General features: G+C 39.6%; 1 protein-coding gene across 3 annotated transcripts in view; it reads right to left on the bottom strand.

The window, feature by feature from the left end:
* Positions 1-1143: 1143 nt before the first annotated feature.
* AFF2 (ALF transcription elongation factor 2) overlaps positions 1144-22007 on the bottom strand; it is a 345448-nt gene continuing 324584 nt past the window's right edge. For 2 of the 3 annotated variants that reach the window (XM_075513356.1, XM_075513357.1), the window contains exons 16-21: positions 19462-19598; positions 15988-16059; positions 15536-15629; positions 12090-12139; positions 7978-8192; positions 1144-3450 (exon numbers count right to left, since the gene is read on the bottom strand). In XM_075513356.1, coding sequence (XP_075369471.1) covers positions 3329-3450; positions 7978-8192; positions 12090-12139; positions 15536-15629; positions 15988-16059; positions 19462-19598 — 690 coding nt within the window. In that variant the 3' untranslated portion in view covers positions 1144-3328. Of the gene's footprint in view, positions 3451-7462; positions 7556-7977; positions 8193-12089; positions 12140-15535; positions 15630-15987; positions 16060-19461; positions 19599-22007 lie in introns of all 3 variants that reach the window. The other variant, XM_075513358.1, reaches the window with a different exon arrangement.

The raw sequence follows: 22007 nt of genomic DNA, 5'->3' as shown, positions 1-22007 counted from the left end.
CTCCAAATCTCCTGAAGCATGGGACACAAATGACAGTCTTGTCAGCTCTGGCAATTTTTTATGAAGCCTGGTGTCCTTCTTAAATCCCAGCTGCAGAAATCAAGAGATTACATCACTGTCCCAGTTTATCACTATTAAAAACAAATGTGTCATTTCTGGCCCTTGGCATGCTTGAAAAATGCCTGAAAATGTGTCATGAAATCAGTCTCAAAGCTCAGTATCCAGAAGGCAATACAAGAACCAAAAAAGTTTATTTAAAAAAAAACCAACCCCATGATCTGAAGCCAATCTTGTAATTTTTGGTGCTTGGTTCATGACTTTGAATGCCTGAAGTGGGCAGTGTTAGGAGCAGACATAGCAAATGCCTAAGCAAACACATGCTGCTTCCCCATGGATTGAAACAAACAAACAATCTCATTTGATTAACTCTGCTGGAAGTAATATTTTAAGGGGAAAAATGATTCCACAAAGATGACATGTTGGCATTTGAAATGAGATGAATATAGTGCCTGTAAAAGTGCAATAATCCTTAATAACTAACCCAAAAGAAGCATCATCCCCAGGGATAAGACGGTAATTCACTCTCCATATTTAATTTGTTTCTAAGCTGCTTTTGAAACAAGACTGCTAAATAGTAAGTTGGCTTGTGATCCTAGACTTGACTGCTGCACCTATTATAATCATGCCATTGATTCAGCATGCATTTCAAACTAAGTCACAGGATACAAAATCAGGTGGGCTAATTCCTTAAGCTGTTTAAGCAAAAGATTGTGAACACGGGGTAAATTTAGAGATAGGAGTCTGTTTACTGCAAGCAACAGCGGAAAGATAATACAGTCTTCACCGAGTGACTGCAGCTAACTCTTTGAACACTCTTGTGTCTGAAGATTGTATTTCAAGACATATCTATCCTTCATAAATGCATGGAAGTCTAGGATTTCAGTCTACATTAAAGGAACAAGTGACGACAATGGACTTAATTAGACTAAATAGTTACTGAATCTCATTAGTGAGATCTTGCGAAAAGAATGGAAAACTCTGGCTTATGACAAAACCACCCCAACACTACTTCACCTCCAGTACTCACCCTGTTCAAAAAAACAAAAAAAAAAAAACAAAAAAAAAAACTTCAAGTGGTTTTTTTCTTTTTCTTCAAAAAAACCGAATAACCACCTTTCATCTACATTTCTGAATGGCTCTCACTGTTGTGGTTTTATTCATTAGCTACTGGGGCCAGAATCAACATGACAAATGCTGTCAGATTCACATTTCAGCCATGTTACCGAAACCCTCCGAGAACAGATAAGGGTGTATCGACCACTTCAGGAACAGCAATGTGCAGATAATACAGGATGTGCATGTTCTGCAAATGTCCTTTGCAGACAACCCTAAACTGGATGATTTCTTTAATGGTGCTCCTTGGCTACATTTACAATACAGTCTTGTGGAACAAAATATTAGGAATTATTGATTTTTAAGAAAAGGTAGTACTACAGGGAGCTAATATACAACAGCTACAGTAATGTTTGTCTTAAATGTGCACTGGGCAGGGTCCTTAAACTGCTCTTATTGCAAATATCCAAGGCCTGCTCTAAAAATCGTAACAGTCTGAACCTTTTAAATGCAAATTTGTCCTATTTATCTGGTCACAACCCAGTGAGTAGAATCCAATAACTCACCAGATTAAAGGATATACAGGATTATATAGCAGAAGGTAATTGCAATTAACTAATATCTGGATGGCATTTAATACACATATTGTATTATTTCAATGAGATGAGACAGAATAATATTTACATTGCTATGAGCATTCTCTGTTTATAGAAATGGAATTTACAGTTCAGTAAGGTATGCAGGCGTTATATCAAGAATGAGATGAGACCATTTAAAGTCTTGTGAATTATTGATATAAATTCATTTTGTTTTGTTTCATGCACCAGCGCTTCTTGCAGTGGCACCAGAAGAGCAGTGCAGTTTATAACAGGGGAAAAAAAGAAGAGGAAAGAGCAAATGTGAAATGGTGTAATTTATTCACAATTGCTTTGAAATTCTATCTGAATTGTCTCATTATTATTCACGCATTAGAGGAATGGTCCAAAACATGACAGCATGGGTAAACAGATGCAGAGCTTGGAAAACAGGTAATCTGACTGAAGTATTCATGGCCATTATTAAACAAATGTTATATTGCTTTTGGGTAAATCTGGTGATTTTATTTAATTTGACATTGTTTTCAAGATAGCAAGATAATACTGTTTGTTTCTAATGCTCTGAAATGAACAAAACAGGTGAAACTTGATGCCACATGGAATTATAATGTTTCAACAGTAGCTGGTTAGTTAAACTTCTAGAGAGTTTCATGAAGAATCTGCATACACTTATTAATGGACTTTTACATACAATATCAATGCTTAGAGTGTAGCGGTCCTGTTAAAATCTGCTTTCACTGAGTCACTATGCAAGGAGAGATTGTTCTATGAAGAAAAATCTTGGATGAGTATTTGAGACTAAACAGTAAAATGGAAAGAAAATTCACAGATTTAGTATAGGAATGGTAGATAAGACTATGAAAGCTAATATTTTGAAATTGCCTAAAAACTGCAATAAATTCTGCTGCCTACTGAAATTAAGCCAACAATAAACAGGAAGAATGGAATATCAAAACCTCATTGCATAGTGTGTCATTGTTCTTTAATGAGGCATTCCTTCAACTTTTTACCTCTTAACACCTTTGGTGATCTTACATTATGTACCTGTAAGATATTCAGTGTTCTCTTTTAGAGATTAAGCCTATAGGAAGTATGAAATCTTAGGAATGTACTGTGTCAGGTAATGATGACAGAATTAAGCACTGAAAACCTTGGTTCAGGTTCAGAGGATGATTTTGAATGAATAGCTATAACTTCTACTAATTTATTTCAGAAGGGACTTCTCATATATACCCCCAAATATTTAAGACGCTTTGTACTATTTCTCAGGAATCCATATCTTCTCAAAGTGCTTTTTTGTTTTCACTTGAAGGCAGCATGGACTTAAAACAATACTGCAGGGAATGTACCGTTCCATAAAGCACATAAGGATGGCAGGATCCAGGAGACACAAGGCATAGAAAATTGTCAAAAATGATTAGATGGTACAACACATACTGCTCTTGAGTCATAAGTTCCATTTATGGTGACTTCTACTTCCAATAGATAGGATATTAAAAAAGGCAATAAAAATGAAGTTACATGAATAAACTTCCAGAAATGAGTGGAGTTCCACCAGTGATCGTCTCTGCGCTGGTAGAGGTAGAAGAATGGGGATGTTATGAACAGGGCAGCAGTTACTACAACAAATGAGCCTCAATGCGGAGCCAGTGGAGTCCTTGGCGAACGTAACGAACCAGATTGGTCATACTGCTGTGTTGTGTTAAGGGTCCCATCACTGAGTCCAGGTCTACAAAGAATTCTGCAATACACAAGAAACAGAAGTCATTGTTTCAGACAATGGTACAGAAATACGTGTATTACCATGATTTCCCACTCAGTAGCAGCAGTGCAATTAGTGAGTTCTCAAGATGTTGTGCACATGAGCACGTGGTCAGTAGGAAAGAATTTAAACAAAGGCAACAATATATTTAAACAGACCAAATTAGATTATCCATGCTGGAAGTCAACCACAACATGGTATGAGTGGTTGCCAATAGTCTTCCTTTAGCTCTGATGATCTGCACTTTCAGTTTTTTGAGCCTAGGTTTGCTGACTACACGATTTAAATAGCTGCAATGAAATGTGGCATTTTCTTTTCCATGCTGTACCCTCTCCTGGGCATGAAGAGCTAGTCTGGATCTTGCAGAAGACCTTGCTTGCTCTTTTCCCTATCCTCCAATTTCTATTACTGCCATTGCAGCAGTTTTGGCCCTCTGCTCATCCTGCTGCAGCTGCAGGCCCCAGAGGATGTGTGTGGGGTGGGAGGGGAGAAGGAAGAGGAGAGAGGGAACACAGCAGGAAAATAGCATCTAGGAGACGGGAACCTATAGGGGAAACAAAAGATGGGTAAGGCCACTGGGATCTGGCGTTATGAAGGGTTAACAGGAGGTGACTAAACAGAGAGCCATAGTTAGGAAGCAACACACCAGTTTATGCCATGTGTTAGATGCTCTCTGGGTGAAAGACTAATCCTGTTAGGGCCAACAGACCTGTCCTAATTGCTTTTCATGGAGAACTGGATTGTGTCCTCTATTCTCCCACAGCTTGTCTTTTTGCTCACTGGGGCACAGGCATTCCCACATATACACCACTTATGCTATATTTAGGCGAGTGGGAGCCCGCTCTCAGTTAAAAGCCCCTCAAAGCTCAGATAACAACCAACAATCACAATAACCGGTGGCTGAGCCCTTACATTCTCACCCTATCTAAAATCTAGTGTGCGGCACTCAGCCAGCTAACACTGTATTGGCTGCAGTTCGGGAGAGCAGATGCCAGGTACAAAATCATTATCAGTACTTTCTTCAGCAAGTAAGTGCTGCTTTGAGGTCTTCTATCCAAGTATTGACAGCCTGACCCTGGTCAGCTTGGGAACTACAGCAGTATCACAGCACAAAGTGATTTGGCTGGAGGCAAGCATAATGAAAGCTTAGGGCTATCACCAGTTGCGTTAAGATGCTGCAGCCAGCAGTTACTTTTAATCTTCCTTCCTCTGTCTTTTATTCCCCTCCTCCAGTGTAAAATCAATACATTTAGAAGTGAAATAATGCACTGTCTTGCTTGCATTCTAGAGATCTCATTCTAGGCTCAAATAAATAATAATTGCTTTAAACACTGAGGATTCACCTTAAAGCCTAGTTTTGGTTTAACATTTCTTGAAAAAGCTACAAGCGCTGAAGCCACTTATTAAATTTATACATGAAAGAACAGGCCTTTGTCACTATAGAGCTGATAGTTTTCTGCTGTAGAGAAAAAGTGCTGCTATTTTTGGAAGCTTAAAAAAATTATCTGATTTTGTAAAGTCAGCTGAGAGTTTGATGTTATAAATGGTGAACAACTTTCTAGGTGATTCAACACAAACCAGCCCATGGGTTGGGTTTGGGAAGTCTGCAGTTTAGTCTGGCCTGCTACAGATGCAGAGTTTATGACAAACTCCATCTATTCTCCCACACACTCTAAACTCTACCAACCAGGGGAAATTCAGCCAGAGGTACATGGCAGTATGTTCCCACTTCCCTTTTCAAACCAGATCAGCTTCACGGGTCACAGTTCTGCTGTTCTCTGTCTTGCTACGGCTTTTTATTTTAATGGCACATCTTTTGTCAGGCTGACAAGAAAGGCTTCTGTCTCCTGCTCTGAGCCAGCTGGACATGAGTCAAGTCCAAACTGGGAGCATGTAGGCATACTTAGAGGAGCACAAAACCTAATCTGACAGCCATGGACGAGGGGAGGCTGCACAGCTCCTACAACGTGGAAGAAATCTCTTGTGTCTGCATGGGCATGACCTAAGAAACATCTATGACAGCAGTAAGACCCAGCTGTAAAGGCTATTAGACATTACAATGATGGGGCCAGATTTTTATACCCATCTCTATTAGCTCATCAGGGACATGTTCTTGGGCAAGACACCCCCAGTGATTCAGAGGACAACAGAAACAATGAGAGCTGACCATAAAAAAAAAAAAAAGGAAAAAGAAAAAAGTGACTGGATCTGTTTGGTTTTTTTTAAAGAAAATTCATTTTTATCTTAAACGTGGGTTTCTTTGTGGGTTTGTGCTTTTTTTTGTTTGTTTTTTGACACCATTCTTATTACAAGGGGGGGAAATATTTCATTTTTTATGGTGAACTGACTGCCCAAACCCCTGAGAGAGAAGCCAAGAGATCTTTCCTTTACCTGGGACTCAAGGCAGAGTCTGGGGTTTGCACCTATCCTGTTTGCTGTCATGGGGCATTTTTGAACTCACAGTCCACACACCAGTGTACCAGAGCTTGGGCACTGCAACAGCCGGTCCAGCTGGCAAAGGTGGATTAGAGATAGCTATGGGGGAAAGGATGAGTCCTGTGCCAGCCAGCAAGATATAGGTGTTTTGAATTATTTGAGAGGTGCAGATGACATCTACTAAAATCATTACAGCTAGGTTTCATGAAACACTCTGACATTTCTCACGTCAAAGTGTCTTAAATATATCCTTCTGTAAATGGAATCCATCATGCGATATGACGAAGACCTGCAGAGTAGCACAGCAGTTCTTATATAATTTTTTGTTACACCATGAATTTTTCAAATTGCAGTTTAATTGTGTTTCAAGCATGCAACTTTAAATCGAGTATTTAATTAGAAATGAGGTATCTTTCCAGACAAAATGTAAAGACAGACATGCTATAGCATGTATGAAACTCTGATCTCTCTCCAATGGTTTATAATACTTAAATGAAATTTGAAGTAACATGAACTTTCCATTCCCTGTAATATGGCTGCAGTTTGTGAAACAAGATATGAAAGAACAGGGCACAACACTACATGTCTTGCTCATGTGAGAAACCCTTATTCATGCATCCAGTCCCACTAAAGTCAAAGGGACTGCTCATCTGAATAAAGATTATTCCGATATGGCTTTGCAGAATTGGGTTCATTTGATCATAAATCAAAAAGAGAACAAAGAAGAGTGTAGGGGGGAAAATGCAGAAAGAGAGTCAGCAGGTTTTTTCTCATCCAGCTCTAGGACTGATAACAGCAGTGGCTGGGTACATTTCCCGTCTGCTGGCTGAATGCCTGAGCTATTTTGATTCAATACCAAGTAGAACATTTAACAACTCCACAACACACAGGGCTAATTACAAGATTATCGCCATCTCTTTCTCCTATCAGAGCATCCTTCTGCATTCCCACTGCAACATTCTGCAGTACATTTGACAGGGAATCACTTTCACATTTTGTGAAAATGGATGCAGCTATGGCAAAAATCCAAAATGACTGCACTGCTACTAAATTAACCAATGTGAACAAAGACAAGAAGCAGTGGGGAGGACTGGACAGAACTTCTATCATTGTTCCTCATCCAGGGATAGATCATTATGACCCACCATTCAGACATAAAACTCTATAAATCTCAAGCTTAGTTTCTCTAAATCAGTGGAAATTTGCCACTGACATTAATGGGAGTAAGATCAAACTGCATACAGCGAGCACATTTGTCAGGAAAAGTCAGCCATCTGAAATCTCAGTATAATTTAAGAGAATGAGCCAATTCATGATGAGAATATTTCCCAGTTAGGCTCTGCACCTCTAGTGTCAAAGAAAGCTTTGTCAATGATTTGTGTAAGCCCAAAGCTGGAATCTGAATAATTACATTATCATGGGGATGTTCACAGCTGGCCAACAGTAAGCCAAATTTGTCCTTTAGTTACATCTCAGCCACCCCGCTATACTTGATATAACCCAGTCACAAACTGCTTGCCAAAACTCCTTTGAAATGACTGTGGTAAAGACTTACATTTTGTTGTTAGGAATAAACAAGCAGATTTGCAATCCAACCATAGGAGAGTCAAGGTCATGGCTTTCAGTGGACATCTCCTAATCGGACTCCCTGCATAAACATAAAATCTAATGTTTGCTTATTATCCTAGCTAGCATTTTAATAGTCTTAAACCGGTTGACAGAGCAGTATGAAAATAACCTTGGTGCTCTATGAGAAGCTGAAACTGTGAACGAATTTGCAGACTCAAAAGCTCTCATCACTTGGGGCTCGTGTTCGCTAAATTATTTGCCAGCTGCTCTGATAACCCCATGTTCAGCGTGTGTTACACATCCCCCCTCTGTGCTTGACAAGAGAAGATACGCATTGGCTACAGTGACCAGCAAGCAGATTTGGTCTGTTTGCTCAAGCTGTCACAGTTGTGCTCTTAGATGCGGTGGTTCTGGGTCCAATTCCCAACAACGCCTATGAGAACAGAAAGAAAGCTAAAGCTGATGAGCCAAAGGGGACAAGGAAGAAGCCAAGCGGGGCACCTTTGTTCTCCTTAGTCAGCTTGTCAGCCATGTCCCAGTGCTCGTAGCTCCGCAGGACGTTGTTGGTGATGTTGACGTGGCTGGCAGCCATGTGGTGGATGCGCTGAGGGATGGTGATGGTCCCCGCCAAGGAGGAGCCGGCGGTGCCCGCGCTGCTTCCAGCAGAGCTGACAGGGGACGGGCTCAGGGACATGGGCGATGGCGTTTCTGTGCTCCTGCGAGAGGTAAAGGGAGAGTGAGTCCCCCTCACACACACCACTTCATTGCCATCCTAAACGCACTTGAAAAATTAACTCTGCACCCAGTCAGGGGAGAATGTGCGGTAGCATCTCCTGGTTTTATGAGAAAGGAGAGTTTATAAACTGGGAATGATTGAAAATAAAAAGGGATTTAATTCTCCCTACAAATGAACCTGTTATTTAAAAAAAAAAATCTATCATAAAAATAGAGCAATCTTTCAGAGAAAGAAGTATCTCATAGCTGTAATGATTTTTCTACCTGCTGCCAGAAGCTGCAATGGCAGTTAGAAAACACTCAATGTGCAATATTGGCTTATTATCAAAGCATTTTGTGGAAACCACAATGACAGTTTGCTCCAAATACAGTCACCACAATAAGTAAAGTGCAAGTCTTAAAAGCACCCTGCAGAGCAGTATTAGGAACTGAGGGTACTGTAGGATTATGAATATCTCTATAGGATTCTTTAAGACTTGCTATGGAGATTTGTTTCTAATTGCCTACAGTTCATCCGCACAGTTTTGTACAGAGCAGTGTTTTAAGTTACCTACTTAGTGCAGCACTAATGTTCTAATATAGATTTTCCTTTAATTCTAACACCAGCAATTAGGAATCACCTGCTGGCTGCAGGCAGTGCGGAGGTCAGCACAGCAAGCTCATGTTTAGAGCTGCATAGCGCTGAACACTCACATACAGCGATTCTCTTTGAAAATTGTGTCAGTGAACAAGATTAAGGGTTCCAAAAATCTCTTCTCTTGTCCTCATTTGGAACCACTTATCTAAACAAATGCATTCAATTTGCTGCGGAATACACTTGAAACGCAGGGCCGAGACGCTCCCGGCGCTCTCTGCATGAAGCAAAGACACCAAAACTCTCCGGACGGGGATGTTGCAACCCCTCTCTTGACAGGCAGCCACTGATGCCTCAAGCTGTGCAACAGCATCAAGCTCACTCAGGCTCATTATGGGCCTGCTCCAAAGCCCAGGACAGAAAGGCTCCTCCTCTTGGCTTTACAAGCCACTGTCAGTGGTCCTGAACATGAAGCGTGGGCACAGACCTTGCAGGTGCCGTAGGACAGGCTGCCACCGTGGCACAGCCTTGGGCTGAAAGGCATTTATGGCAACAGCTTTTGCTGCAGATTTTCCAGCAGTGCCCTGCTATTACCTGTGCTCAACAACAGGCTCCTGTGATACATTCTTTTTCCAGAGCTCGAGACCACGTTAATTCAGCAGCTAGTAGCTTTTTACACAGCTTATGTGTTATAGTTTAAGCATATCCTACAGCACAAACGTTTTATTTTTAAGTCTCAAAGCATCCTGGTTACTTGACACACCACAGCGTCTTTAATGCACAGAAGAGCTGAACTATACTAGATTAGGTCTGGGAGCAGTTAAAAATCATAAGTATCTGAGGAGACCAGGAGTATTTTGTTAGAGCCACTTACAACAAGCTGACGCACTTCTGCCAAATAAAGCACATTGTTCATTGGATTTACCCTGTTGTGCACAGCCATTATGACTGTGGTGAGTCTATTAAATCTCTCTATTTTGTGCTTTCTGTCGCTAGAGGTGGGAAACATTTCTGTAATGAAACCAGGGAAAATTTGTTTCATTGCCAGCCTGGAACTCAGGCCAACTTTGTAGAGGTTCACAACCCTGTCAAACAAAAGTGGTCAGAAATTCCAGTAAGCCAAGCTGAGATTTTTGATGGTGTGAGATCCCAAGCAGACTACACTTCATGGCAATGGATAAGTTTTGCTTTGTTCAAAAACAGATTTAAGAATATCCTGCTGTCTCCCCATTCTGAACCGGGCTGCTGATCCGTCTCCAGTGGTGCCATACCCTGATGGTGTTTGGTCTCTCCTCTGTGGTGTGTGACTTCTCTTCCCATCTGGTACAAATTTGCAGGGGAATAAGAGGAAGCTGTAGACCCTGGGGAAGGCAGAGCACACGCTGCCAGTGGCAGCACAAGGCCCGTGACAATCCCGGGGGCCACCAGGAGACACCTGAGATATATGGCAACTCTGAGCCAGCTGGAAAGCTTTTCTTCTGAGACTCCAGACAGAGGGGACAGAAGACCTGAGTGTGAACTGTGGTCTTTGTGTGTTGGGTCACAGGTGTCATAATAACACTGTTATAACAAGGCCCTGTCATAATCAGTTATTCTTATATGTCAAGTGCTTCCTTCTCTGAATAAAAGACAGAGATGTGCACTTTCAGAACTTTATTTCCTTATCTCCGAAGTTAGTGGGAAGAGACCGATCAGCTGGGTGTTCTGTTAGAAATGATGCTGACCTGAATGCTGGGTTTCTGCTGCCTACCTTGTGGCTGGACAAGAATTTTCTCCTCCAGTCAAAACCCACTGATTCTAAATCCTGGGCACCTAATCAGCTCCTTTAAATATCAAGGGAGATGTCATCACCTGCAGAGCACACACTTCATAGGGGTCTATTATAGGACAGGGATAAAAGGGTAACTTCTGCTCCATGAAATTTTTAGGTATAAGCCTAAATGTTGTTCCTTAAGGAACAAAAGAGGTGTAATGCTCCAGTGGTCTATTTTAGCACTAAAACTTTATGTAAACATTACTCTATTTTTATTGCAATACAAGGTTTCACTAACATTTAAATGCCTTGAAAAACTGGCACGTATCGAATAATTAAATTTAGTAGTTGCTTTTCCAATATTAAAATATCTTTTTGGTTTTTATTTAAAGTGATTTTGTATTTCATCACTTTAGTTTGTGTTATAATCTATACTTACATATCTATATACGCACACATATTCAAAATAATTTTGTGTGTTTGGTGTGTGTGTATATATATACCCCACAATATTTTGAATTATCTAAGACAATATTTCCCTTTAAGCAAAATGTTGGAATTTTTGTTTCTGCACTGATTCAGAACAAAGTCTGTTTGAAAACTTCAATTCTTTGTGTGCTAAACTTCAACCCCTTCTACAGTTTTATTACTTTGTTCCTTGGAGTGTCTAATAGTAATTTCTTCTTATGAACCACCAGAAAGAGACCATTAACAATAATCATTTTCACCTAGAATTCAGCTCAAATAAAGAAGGAAAGAAAGGTAAAGTCCTTCCCCTTTGTTTTACCTGTATCTGTATGTGTGGCCAGGAGAAAGGTGTGTCAGGTGGCAATAGACATTGCAAGATAAAGGCAAGGTTGCAGCAGCAATGCACCTTCACTGAACAGCAGATCATAATTGCATTACCCCGACTTCATATCTGAGGCGAGGGTATTTTAACGTTAGTATAAAGCCACTGATAATTGGTTGACTAAGTGCCTTCACATTTTCACCACTATTACGCCTTCAGTTTTATTAAACAGCACTTACCATATATCAATGAAATATTCATTGGTCTTTCATTACTGAACGAATCATTGAAAAATCATTGCAATGAAGGTTAACTTTACTTTGGCTTCCTGAAATGACATGGTACTTGCTAGCTAATTAACAGATATTTTTATGGCCTTCATTTGGCTTGAGAAGCAAACTGTCAAAGAATTCAGCGCAGACCCACCACAGCTGATTTTAGACTTAAGGGGGCTTTGCACAAAGATGAAGGTGTGTTTCAGCTCTTCCTTCCCACCCACACCGGATGGCTCACATGGGTACCTGATTTAGCCTCTCACCCCCAGAAGGTGGGAGCCCCTCACTCCCACAAGCCCAAGGCAGCTGTAAGATCAATTCTGTAGCCCAGAAGAACGTTTTCTACCTGCTACATATTTGAAACATACCTGTAGCTCCCAAAACAGAGTCATGGCCTGTCCTTTGCCTTTAGAGGCACCAAAACATTTCCCCCCACTCTTGGAACCACTTGTTCCCAGACAGAAGTACTCAGCAGAAAATACTCACTTTCCATTGCCGCCCCAAGGTGAGGGGGCCTGTGAGGCTTTTGAAGAGTTCTGTAAGTACAAAAAAAAATGTAAATAAAGGTGATGCAAGAATACGAATACTGATGACACAAGGCTCAACACTCCCTGTTTTCGTTGCAAGAGCTACAGTCCATGCAGCAGAACAGCTCTGCACATCAACCCCATAATTAAACGGCTGGTGGATGATTGGTAGGTTCCAACCAGTAGCTTGAAAGTCACTTGATGAAAGAGGGAAAACAGTAAAGTTCCAGTAAAAGCAGATGTAATTCACAAAGAAGTGGTTTAATTACCACTGAAACTTATTCTACGAAGTAAGTTCTTCAGAGTGCAAATGACTTCTTATCTTTAGGGGGACGTGCTATCTTTTAATAAGAAAGAAAAAGAATTTGGGCTGATACCTTAATGAAATTAATCCCTCCCAAGTTGCTAGGGAAGGTGGCTTGGGATTCAGTAGTAGTAGAAATAAAACTTCTAGTAAGGATCTGCTTGAATGCCCTTGGGTTTATGTATTTTATTTGCACAAACTGACTTTCCTTACCTGCTTACTCATTCTGCCTTTCACGTCTGTGTAGCACCTTGCACAACCCTGCACAAAAAGACTGGCCAGCAACAATAAAGCCCAGATTTTTCCAGTCTTGCTCAGACTGGGTGGTATATTACTGGGTTCCCATAAAAAGTATCAAGGCTGAAGCTATCTGTGTGTGCTTTCTGAAAACAATCACTCTGAGCTCCCTTGCAAAGAAGTCAGCACGCACAGTGAAAATTCAAGTTTTACAAGTTATTTGCAAAGTATGACTGTCATTATTACAAGATTCATCTGGTTACTGTAATCGCTATTTTGCATGTAAGGCACAGAGATTCGGTGGAGCACAGAGCAGCCCAGAGCATGGCCCAAGGTCACGCAGCTGACTCCGGGAGCAAAATCCTACCCCTGACTTCTAAAACACAGCTAAACTTGCCAAACAGTATTGACCAAAGCAGAAAATACTGCCCAAACCATGATACTGGCCTTGCCTGTATATTCCTATACAGCGTGCCACTGTGTCTCATTAAAGATGTGAGCATGAAATGGAGTGTTTTGCAGTACAGCGCATATGCAGTGTATCTTTTTGCCACCCACTCATATGGAAGAAGGAGGGAGATCCTAAACTTCCCTGGAAAGTCTTCAAGGAGGAAGAAGCAGCTTTGATGTTAGTTTCTACTGCCTACTGTTCCTGACAGTATCTGGAGGAAAATACTAGATCTGTCAAGATTAAGACTAGATCTCGATTGGAGGTAGTTATTTGACAATGAAAATATTTGAAATATTTTTGCCAATGGCTATTGACAACACATGGTCAAAAACATAAAAATCTTCCTCAAACTTTTAGGTGAAATGCATCAAAGGATGCCACTTTTGCTAATCTTAAAAAGGTTTATTTCATTTTTAAAAATTTACCATTTTAGTTATGTTTTACTCCAAGTTGTCTTTAAATTTCAAAACTACTTTTATGATTAAATGGTTATTTTCTGTTTTGAAATGTCAAAAATATCAATTTGAAACTTTTAATTTGAAATTAATCAGAACCAGTTCTGTCCACAAATGGTTTCAATTTGGACAAAGTGGCATTTGTGAGGAAAAATATGAAAAACAATTCTGCCAAAAAATTCCTCTCCAGCTCTGCTGTAAACAGTGGGCTGCTTTTCACAGTTAAAATTGTGCAAAATTTTGAATAACAACTCTATTCAAATAGTTAATCTATTTCATTTGTATTACAGATTCTCGCTAGTGAACACAGAGAACATTGTGCGGCAATACAAAACTAATATGTAGTTAATAGCTTCCATTCTTTTCTTTTCTCCTCCTATGCCTCTACTACAAAAAGATCCTTAACATATAATCTGTATACACTCAAACACTACTTCTAGCAAACGAGTTACAGTGCCCATAGCGTACACACAGTAACATTAGCTGAAATACTCAGCTTCAACTGGATGCCTAAAACCAGCATTCCTGATTCGTCTATTTTATTACGTTTTAGATTTTTTTCTCTTATTTTCATTTACATTAAAAGACATTTTCTCTGTGCAGATGCAGTAAAATGGTCTTATGCTGGGAGTAGTAATATGTTCTTCATTATACCTATTTGCACAGCTAGAGAAAGTAAAGTGGCTTTACTTTAAGAGAGAATGCCCTGCCCCTTCTTTTTCTTGTTAAGAAATCATTACTTTCTGCAGAAAAAGTTTATCAAATGATTTGTCTAATAACCTTTTTTTAAGAGACAATCTACATTCATCCTAGATAAAATCTGAAGTGGATGGAATATATTTCATGAAAATGCTGAGGCTATGAATGTGTCTAGTTCAAATTTAACTTGTTGTGCAAACCCTGACTAAAACTCTGTGAGTACAACAGAGGCCTCCTAATGACTTCAAGAGAGCCTCAATTTAAGCAGAAGATCAGGAGTAACGTTACTGAAGTTACAGAGGTACACATACACACACACAGAGACTCCAGGGAAGTCAGGACTAAGCGGTGGTTGCTAGCACGATAGTGCTGGAGTTTTACAGCAGAAGGGCCATTTTATCACCATTTACATGAAATTATTAAAAATGCAGTATTAAAAGTTTTACTGGTTTGCAGTACTAATATGTCAAAGCCTGGAACAAATTCAGAGGCTGAAAAAAACAACAACAAAAGACTGATGGGCTGACAAACCAGTATAATTACATAATTATAGAAGAATATGTAGTAATAAAGTACAAGAATTAATGTATGCTTCAAACAGCATTAACCAGTAAAATATAAATATCAAAACCTTGGCAGAACTGAAGAAAGATTCTGTTTCTCTTTTAATTTAGGAACCATGAGGACTTGTCATTCTTACACTGGGTAAACAGCATTTGACAAGATAAAGGAAAACATCACCGAGTCATGACAATCAGCTGATCTCCACTGGATTCAACATAAAGGCAAACTTTCAAGATGTAGATAAGACAATTTGAAGTTCCACAGAAATAAAAGGAGAAACCTCTGAGTCTGCAATAAGCTTCAGCAAATCTCACTGAATTTAAAATCTAAATTTAACTAACTAGAGCCTAAATAATTGCTTTATTATGGTTCATTGGGGGTCAGTTCATAATCACTTGCATATTGAAAACTTGAAAGAATCCGTTTCCTTTACAGAAACTTGCATAAACATTACATGGTGTTGAGAATAATGTTATTTTAGTAGAACTACTGAGTATGGTTCTTTGAATCAAGTGACTAATCCAAAAATCCCCCAAATCACTTCTGTCCCCACTCTCTGGCAGCCATCCTGCCTGCATTTCCCAGGGGAGAGGTTAAATGTGGGACTTCTAAGTCACGCAGTTATACTTGTGAGAGCTCTCAGTGCTGGTATGAATTTCATTTCATATCAATAAATTAAACAGAATAAAGATTACCTTAAAATATTCCATCAGAGATCTGGAGTACTTCATAGCATGGTCCTTCTTTAGTTTAAACATTCTCAAGTAGAGAAGTGATAAGCATCGGTAGCTGTGGTAATTAGGAAAGGATTATGTTAATTCCATTGCTTAATGAAACCTATAAACTGTAAAAAAAAAAGAATGCTGACCTATATTTTGCAGTTTCTGTTCTAAGGTTAGATTTTGAAACATAAGCAAATGGAGAAAGAAAAAAAAGTGGTCAAAAGCATTAAAATCCCATCTTGATAAGAGTATAAATTAGAAGAATAAATGTTTAGTCAGCTGCTGAAGAAATCCATTAGTTATCCTTTAATAGTTTAATGGAAAACAAGAATAATGATCTTCTGTAAGCTGCTTAAGTAATTCAGTACTTTTAAAGTCCTCCTTAAGATTTTAGCTGCTTCTCTCATTGTTGCAATGGGACTTACCATAAAACTGCTAATTTCTTGTCCCCTTCCGTGGCAGAAGAGCCTGTGAAATTCTTGAGTCTCATTGCATACCTTGTCAGAAAGGTGAGGAGAGAAGAAATTGAGAGTTAAGATGTTTCCAGGAATACTAGTGACACTCGCAAAAATAACAGCCACACATAGATATTCTTCTCGACTGCAATAGTTAATGGTCACATTGTTCTGTAACGATGAGATCAATGTAACATTCAACAGAAAGCACCACTTAAAATCTGGAGGGCTAAAGTAAATCACCAACCCATTTTCTGGGCCAACAAGGTGAACTATTCTTGGGCATATTAATATGCAGCCATCTAGGCTGAGTCTTGCAAACATCTGTGATGAGTATTGGACAGAAGCATAAGATCTTGGCCCTATATGTACTGAAGAGTAGAGTAATATATAATAAGGTTTTACATGTAATACTTCGGGCTCAAATAATACCTTCAAAATCCTTCTCATAAATGCTTCTTCAAAGCTTTTAATATATTTATACAGAAAACGGTTTTCAATACAGGAAAGGTCACGTTCACAGCTTTTTAAATTCTTGGGTCCATTAATTTATGAGTCTTGTGTACTTGGTCTTCCCTCTCTATTTAATTGCTGCTGTCCAGCATTTGGATGATCGAAGATTGAGTATTCCTACCTCCTCTCTCTTTTTTTTTCTTTAACTAAGCACACTGCATTCCATGCATTTAGTCTCTTGAAAATCAATTCATCGCATAAAATCATTGTTCTGAGCCCTAATGCAATTTCACAGGTACTTGTGTTAGAATAAGTAATAGGGTTCAGCGTTGCGTAAGAAAGTTTTAAGGTATCCAGGCAGTCTTGATGAGTTCTCATTTACAAGGAGGTAATGGAGTGCAGGCAGGCAGTGCTGCTCTCGCTCTGCCTTCCTCCCACCACCCCCATCATCAGCCCCCAGCTTGCAGCTGTGTAGCACACCACCTGATGTGCTTCCTCCATGTCCTGTCTCACCTGCTCTTTGGTATTGTTCCAGTCATACTGAATGAATCTGATCAAACACGAAGATATATGTCTCTTTGGGATTTTCAGTGTTACGTTAGGGATTTTAGCATTACCATTAACTTAAAACACCTTTGACAGTCAGATCTGATATTCCCAATCCCTCTGATGCTCCACTTGCTTTCACAAATAGGTGTCTGATGCAGATACCCAGGGCAGACACAGCTAATGCAAAAGGGGAAAATGGTGCCTTTGATGAAGGGAGGAGTAAAAGTGAGAAAAATCTCCTTCTATTTCTTATCCCACAGTAAAAATCTATGTTAGCATTAGAAGCCACATTGAGAAAGTATGTGTGCACAGCTGCATACTTGGTTTGTACATTCAGCCCCCACTGTAGCCCACAAGAATTGTATATTTGCCCATGGAGTTTACTGAACCTGTACCAGCCTGCTGCTCACCTGGGCAATCACCTTTTTTCCATGTCTGAGCACTGGCAGCAATTAAATGGGCAAATCAGTCTCTCACTGGCTGCCTACAAGATGCTGCATACAAGAGTTGGTAAGTTAAGATCTACCTTTAATGGTAGTTGGTGGAATTAATGTCACCTGACTTTAGCTATTTAGAAATTGGAGATCTACTATAACAAAGTCCTCCAGATTCTTCCATAGCCAAAACCAGTTCAAAAAGCAATCCAAAAGCAGTTCATGTGCTGGGGGTCTATCTATGGGTCTATCATGCTAGGGTCTATCTATCATGTAGCCTGCAGCGGGACTGTGCTGATGCAGGAGCTGCTGGGAAGAGCACAGCAGCGGGGCTGGGTATGCTGATGAGTGCCAGTTGCTCCAAGATGCAGCCATGCTCTCAGCTGACTCCATCCAGCACCACCACTGTAGGGTGGAGGGGAGCTGCAGGCATCACCCATTTGTGAGCTACTCCTAGAGCTGCCATTCTCTGAGTTAAGTGGTGCACGTTTTGTGGCTCTTGAATGAACAAAGATTTTTGGTCCATCCACTTGTGAGCGGACAGACTGCTGCACTGAGGAACAACATTTTCAACGGTGCCGTTTGGTTTTCTTAAAAAAAAAAAAAAAAAAGCTGGCTCCTATGAAGAAGCACTCACTTCTTTAAAGAATATTTCTTTAAATACAATTTATCCTGCCATACAACTGTAGTTGTGTAGTTCGGGACACAAAGTACTGAACTGTCCACTGTCAGAGCGCAGGAAGAGTTTCAGCACAGTGAAGCAGAGGTAGGCGGCTCCTTTTCTTAAGTCCCCTGCTCTCCAGGATTTAACTTGGATCGTAAGTGTTGAGTGAACATCATTTTTTTGTTGAGTAATCTCTTTAGATTTTCTTCTTCTCTTTATGAAGTGTAGAATGTGAAAACATGTTTTTGAATATTTAACAGCATATTATTTACCTGAGAGTAAGAGCTTCTTAAGATTTGATACATTTTATTATGTAAATACCTACTTACTCAAAATGTAAAACATGCATTATTTTTGGCAGTCCCTAATAGCTAATCTGGCATGTTAAAATCCTGCACGTTAAAAAAATACCTTTGTCATATTAAACCCCAAACATTTAGGGCCTGATTTGCCTCCTTTTATTTCTCTTGTGTAAACTGCCAGTAATTACACTGACACTAATGGTGATATTCCCAGCATACACTGGGGAAAGCAAAGGTGCATCACAGTGAAGAGGAAAAATCCTGGTGTTCTACTTACAGGTAAATTTAATCCTGCTTGATTTCACTTTGATAATTTGTGCAAGTAAAGCAAACAAGCCCTTAGTTACTCAGGAGACCATTATTTCTACAGAGCCAACACTATGAAACAGCTATAGGGAACAGTAGCAGATTTTAAAATAATAATAATAATTCAGACATTTTATTAGTAAGTAAAGGCACTGTCATCCGCATTCTAGCCTATGAGTCTACAAAACTGTATTAAAACTAATTCAGCTGGTTCACATTCCTTTAGCATTAAGAAATATACTTTTTTCACACAATACATGCAGAAGCTTCCTCTCTGGCTATGATCTTATGTGCCAAGTTTCAGCTTTTTTTTTTTTTTTTTTACAGCCATGTTATAAACCTCTAAAAACAGCGTTTGTAATAGAAATCCTGATAGACTCACTTTAATGTTTTGAATTATAAAACTACACCTTTTAAAAGGCAAGTGTCATTGCCAAACAGTGAAATTACTATACTTTACTTCCACCCACTACATTTCAATTTTAATTTTATGAATATTGCAAATTATAACACTCACATTATAACCTCTAAAGGGGATAATTTATAAAAGCAGTGTCCATCAATTATAAATTTTCCATGACATTAATAAAATGGCAAGAACTAATTATGATGACTTCTGAGATGAAGATGCCTTGGACAAATCATTAATACGTTGAAATGGTATTTTTTAAAACATAGCAGGTTCTAATTATGACTGAAATGAGATTATGAAAATGATCACAGAAAGGACATTAACCTGATGAGTTCCACAGTCTCTGAGTACATGGTGTATGGAGATTTAGCTTCTAATGGATCTCGCTCCATAGCATTCCCGCACTCGATGAAGGAGAGGGCAGCATCAGCATAATTCACTGCTTTGCCAAACTTCTCCAGCTGAAATGGGAATGACACCGTCAAGAAAATCCTTCAGCTTTAATTTCTAGGTAGACAGATCATAGTACAAAGCAACACTAGCATTAGGATGAAAGCAAAGCGACGCTGGCAGTTAAGACTGAATTCATACAGTAATTAAGGCAGGATCTATGTTTTTGCCAAATCTTTTCAGGTAGAATATGGCCAGATGCTCCACAGAGGAAAGTCAACGTATGTCCATTGACATGCATGGATTTACACATGCAATGAGGGACACTAAGCATGTTTGAACAAATACATATTGCTCCTCGATATATGAACTAAGTTTGAATGTCACTATGCAAGCGTTATCAACAACTCCACGCCATCTGTCAGACGTCACATTCCGTGTTAGCTGTTGACCAAAAAAAAAAAAAATCTCATCACTTATGTGATGACTGAAAGAGCAGAAAAAAAAGGAGAAAATATAGCACTGCTAAATATTTTATTTTACTAGGATTTTATTGCAAAAGGTTTTAGCCCTCATAATGGTTGTGATTAAACTGACTTAGACATACTGATTTCTTTTTTTATGTGTAATGAATATTATATATGACATTTTTATAGTAAGTATTTTATAATAGTATTTAACATTTTCAATTTTTGATAGCTGGATGTAAGAATACTATTAATGTGGCATTTGATAGAAGAGATCCAATATACTTTAAATAATTTAAAAATTTCTTTGTATGTCTCTATCAAAATATTTTTGATGCATCTGCATACGTTTTCCATTCACAAAATGGAAGCCTATCCTAGCAACATATTAAGCAGAACATTTAGTATTGGTCCAAGGTAACAGCATATTTGCCTTTGTGGCTACTTGTAAGCAATCTTTATAACTAGTTCCCTATGCATACCTTTAATTTCAAGTTCTGTTCTTGTGCACTGATTATGTACAAAGCCTTTATATAATTGATAGGTATTACTTGAATGATCACAAAAGGGGAAATATTTCTAAACGTCTTCTCTCTATTCCAGTGGCCACTTCTCAGCATATTCTTCAAACTCCTTGCTTCAAGTCTTCCAAAGACGACTTTTTGTGGTGTAAAAAAAAGGAATCTGGCTGCAAGCAGATGTAGTACAGACACACAGTTTGAGCCAGAAGTGGGATCCGATCCTGCCCTTTGCTCCACGCTGACTCTAGTGGAGTAGGTGGAACTACTCCAGCTTATCACAGCTCAGCTGAGAACAGAGCAAGGTCTCCAAGACCTCTTCCATATGGTACAGTCAGTTGCCACTGCAGCAGACCATCCAAATCAGTTGATTCCTTACTGCTGTCCCAGACAAGGGTAGGTTTTCATGGGGTCTCTCCATAAGATGCAAAATGCCCTGCCCTTCACCAGAAATCCATTTTCTGTACAAGCTCAGGAACAGCATTGCCACAAATCTCATTAACATTTGCTGACACATTTTGAGGTCATACACATTATCTTTCTAGCCACTGCAACACATCTTTCAATGCTGTGTGTGCTTTGTCATGTCAGCACCAAGTAACCAGAAGCAATTGTTTCCATAGGACAACTAACACTAGGGGATTGCACAGCAAATGTGTTACATGGAGATAATTTGTGTGCAGCTGTATTGGGTGGAAAAAAAAAGTTGAGACCTAAATAGCAGAAAGAAAAAGCAGATACTTTGTTCATGGTATTTATGTCTGCCAACAAGTTGTATCGTATGTATTGTATCGCCTCACATTCCCATAAGAGCACTCGGGGTGTCAAACTGCGTGCGACAGGCAAGGCCTGCCTGCAGGCAGCAGCATGATGTGCCGTGCCTGCTCCTCTTAGTTCTGCTTGAGAAATACCCTTGATTCCGCAAGGCATAGTCAAAGGTAAGAGGACAGGAGACAGGTCAACACTTTCTGAGTGAATCAGGCTGTGGAGGGAAGGGGATTGACATAGCATGTTGAGATCACCAGGAGCCTGAGCCTGTAAATATTTGCTACAGTGGAGCAGGCATCCCCGTGCCAGAACCATGTGTATTTTCTTTAAAGGTCAATCAGCTGTGGGAGGTGTTGTCAGTCTGCTTCTGCCAGCCTTCCCCACGTGCAGATGCCAGGACTCTGGCTGAACATGCTCTGCTGAGTCGGGCTGCAGGAACCAGTGCAGGCCACCTCCTGTAAATGGGCTGCGAACTTACTGACACTCACGGCAGGTTGCCAAAAACCTGAACCCACTTCCCACAGAACACACACTTGGTAACACTGTGCCCCAAGTCAAAAGGGAGCCCAGAGAGCTGAAGCAGGCAGCTTGACATGTCAACTCTCCTTCAGCTCACCGACAGCAGAGGGAGAGCCTTTTTTTTAATTTATTTGTTTGTTTTGGTTTGTTTTTTAAAAACATAGCATGTGATTGTTTTGTGGTTTTATTTTTGGACAAATGCTTATTT

Source organism: Mycteria americana, chromosome 10 (genome assembly GCF_035582795.1).
Source record: "Mycteria americana isolate JAX WOST 10 ecotype Jacksonville Zoo and Gardens chromosome 10, USCA_MyAme_1.0, whole genome shotgun sequence".
In the NCBI taxonomy this organism is placed as follows: Eukaryota; Metazoa; Chordata; class Aves; order Ciconiiformes; family Ciconiidae; genus Mycteria; species Mycteria americana.
Note: the sequence above shows the minus strand (reverse complement) of the source record. Positions and strands in the feature narration are given on the sequence as shown.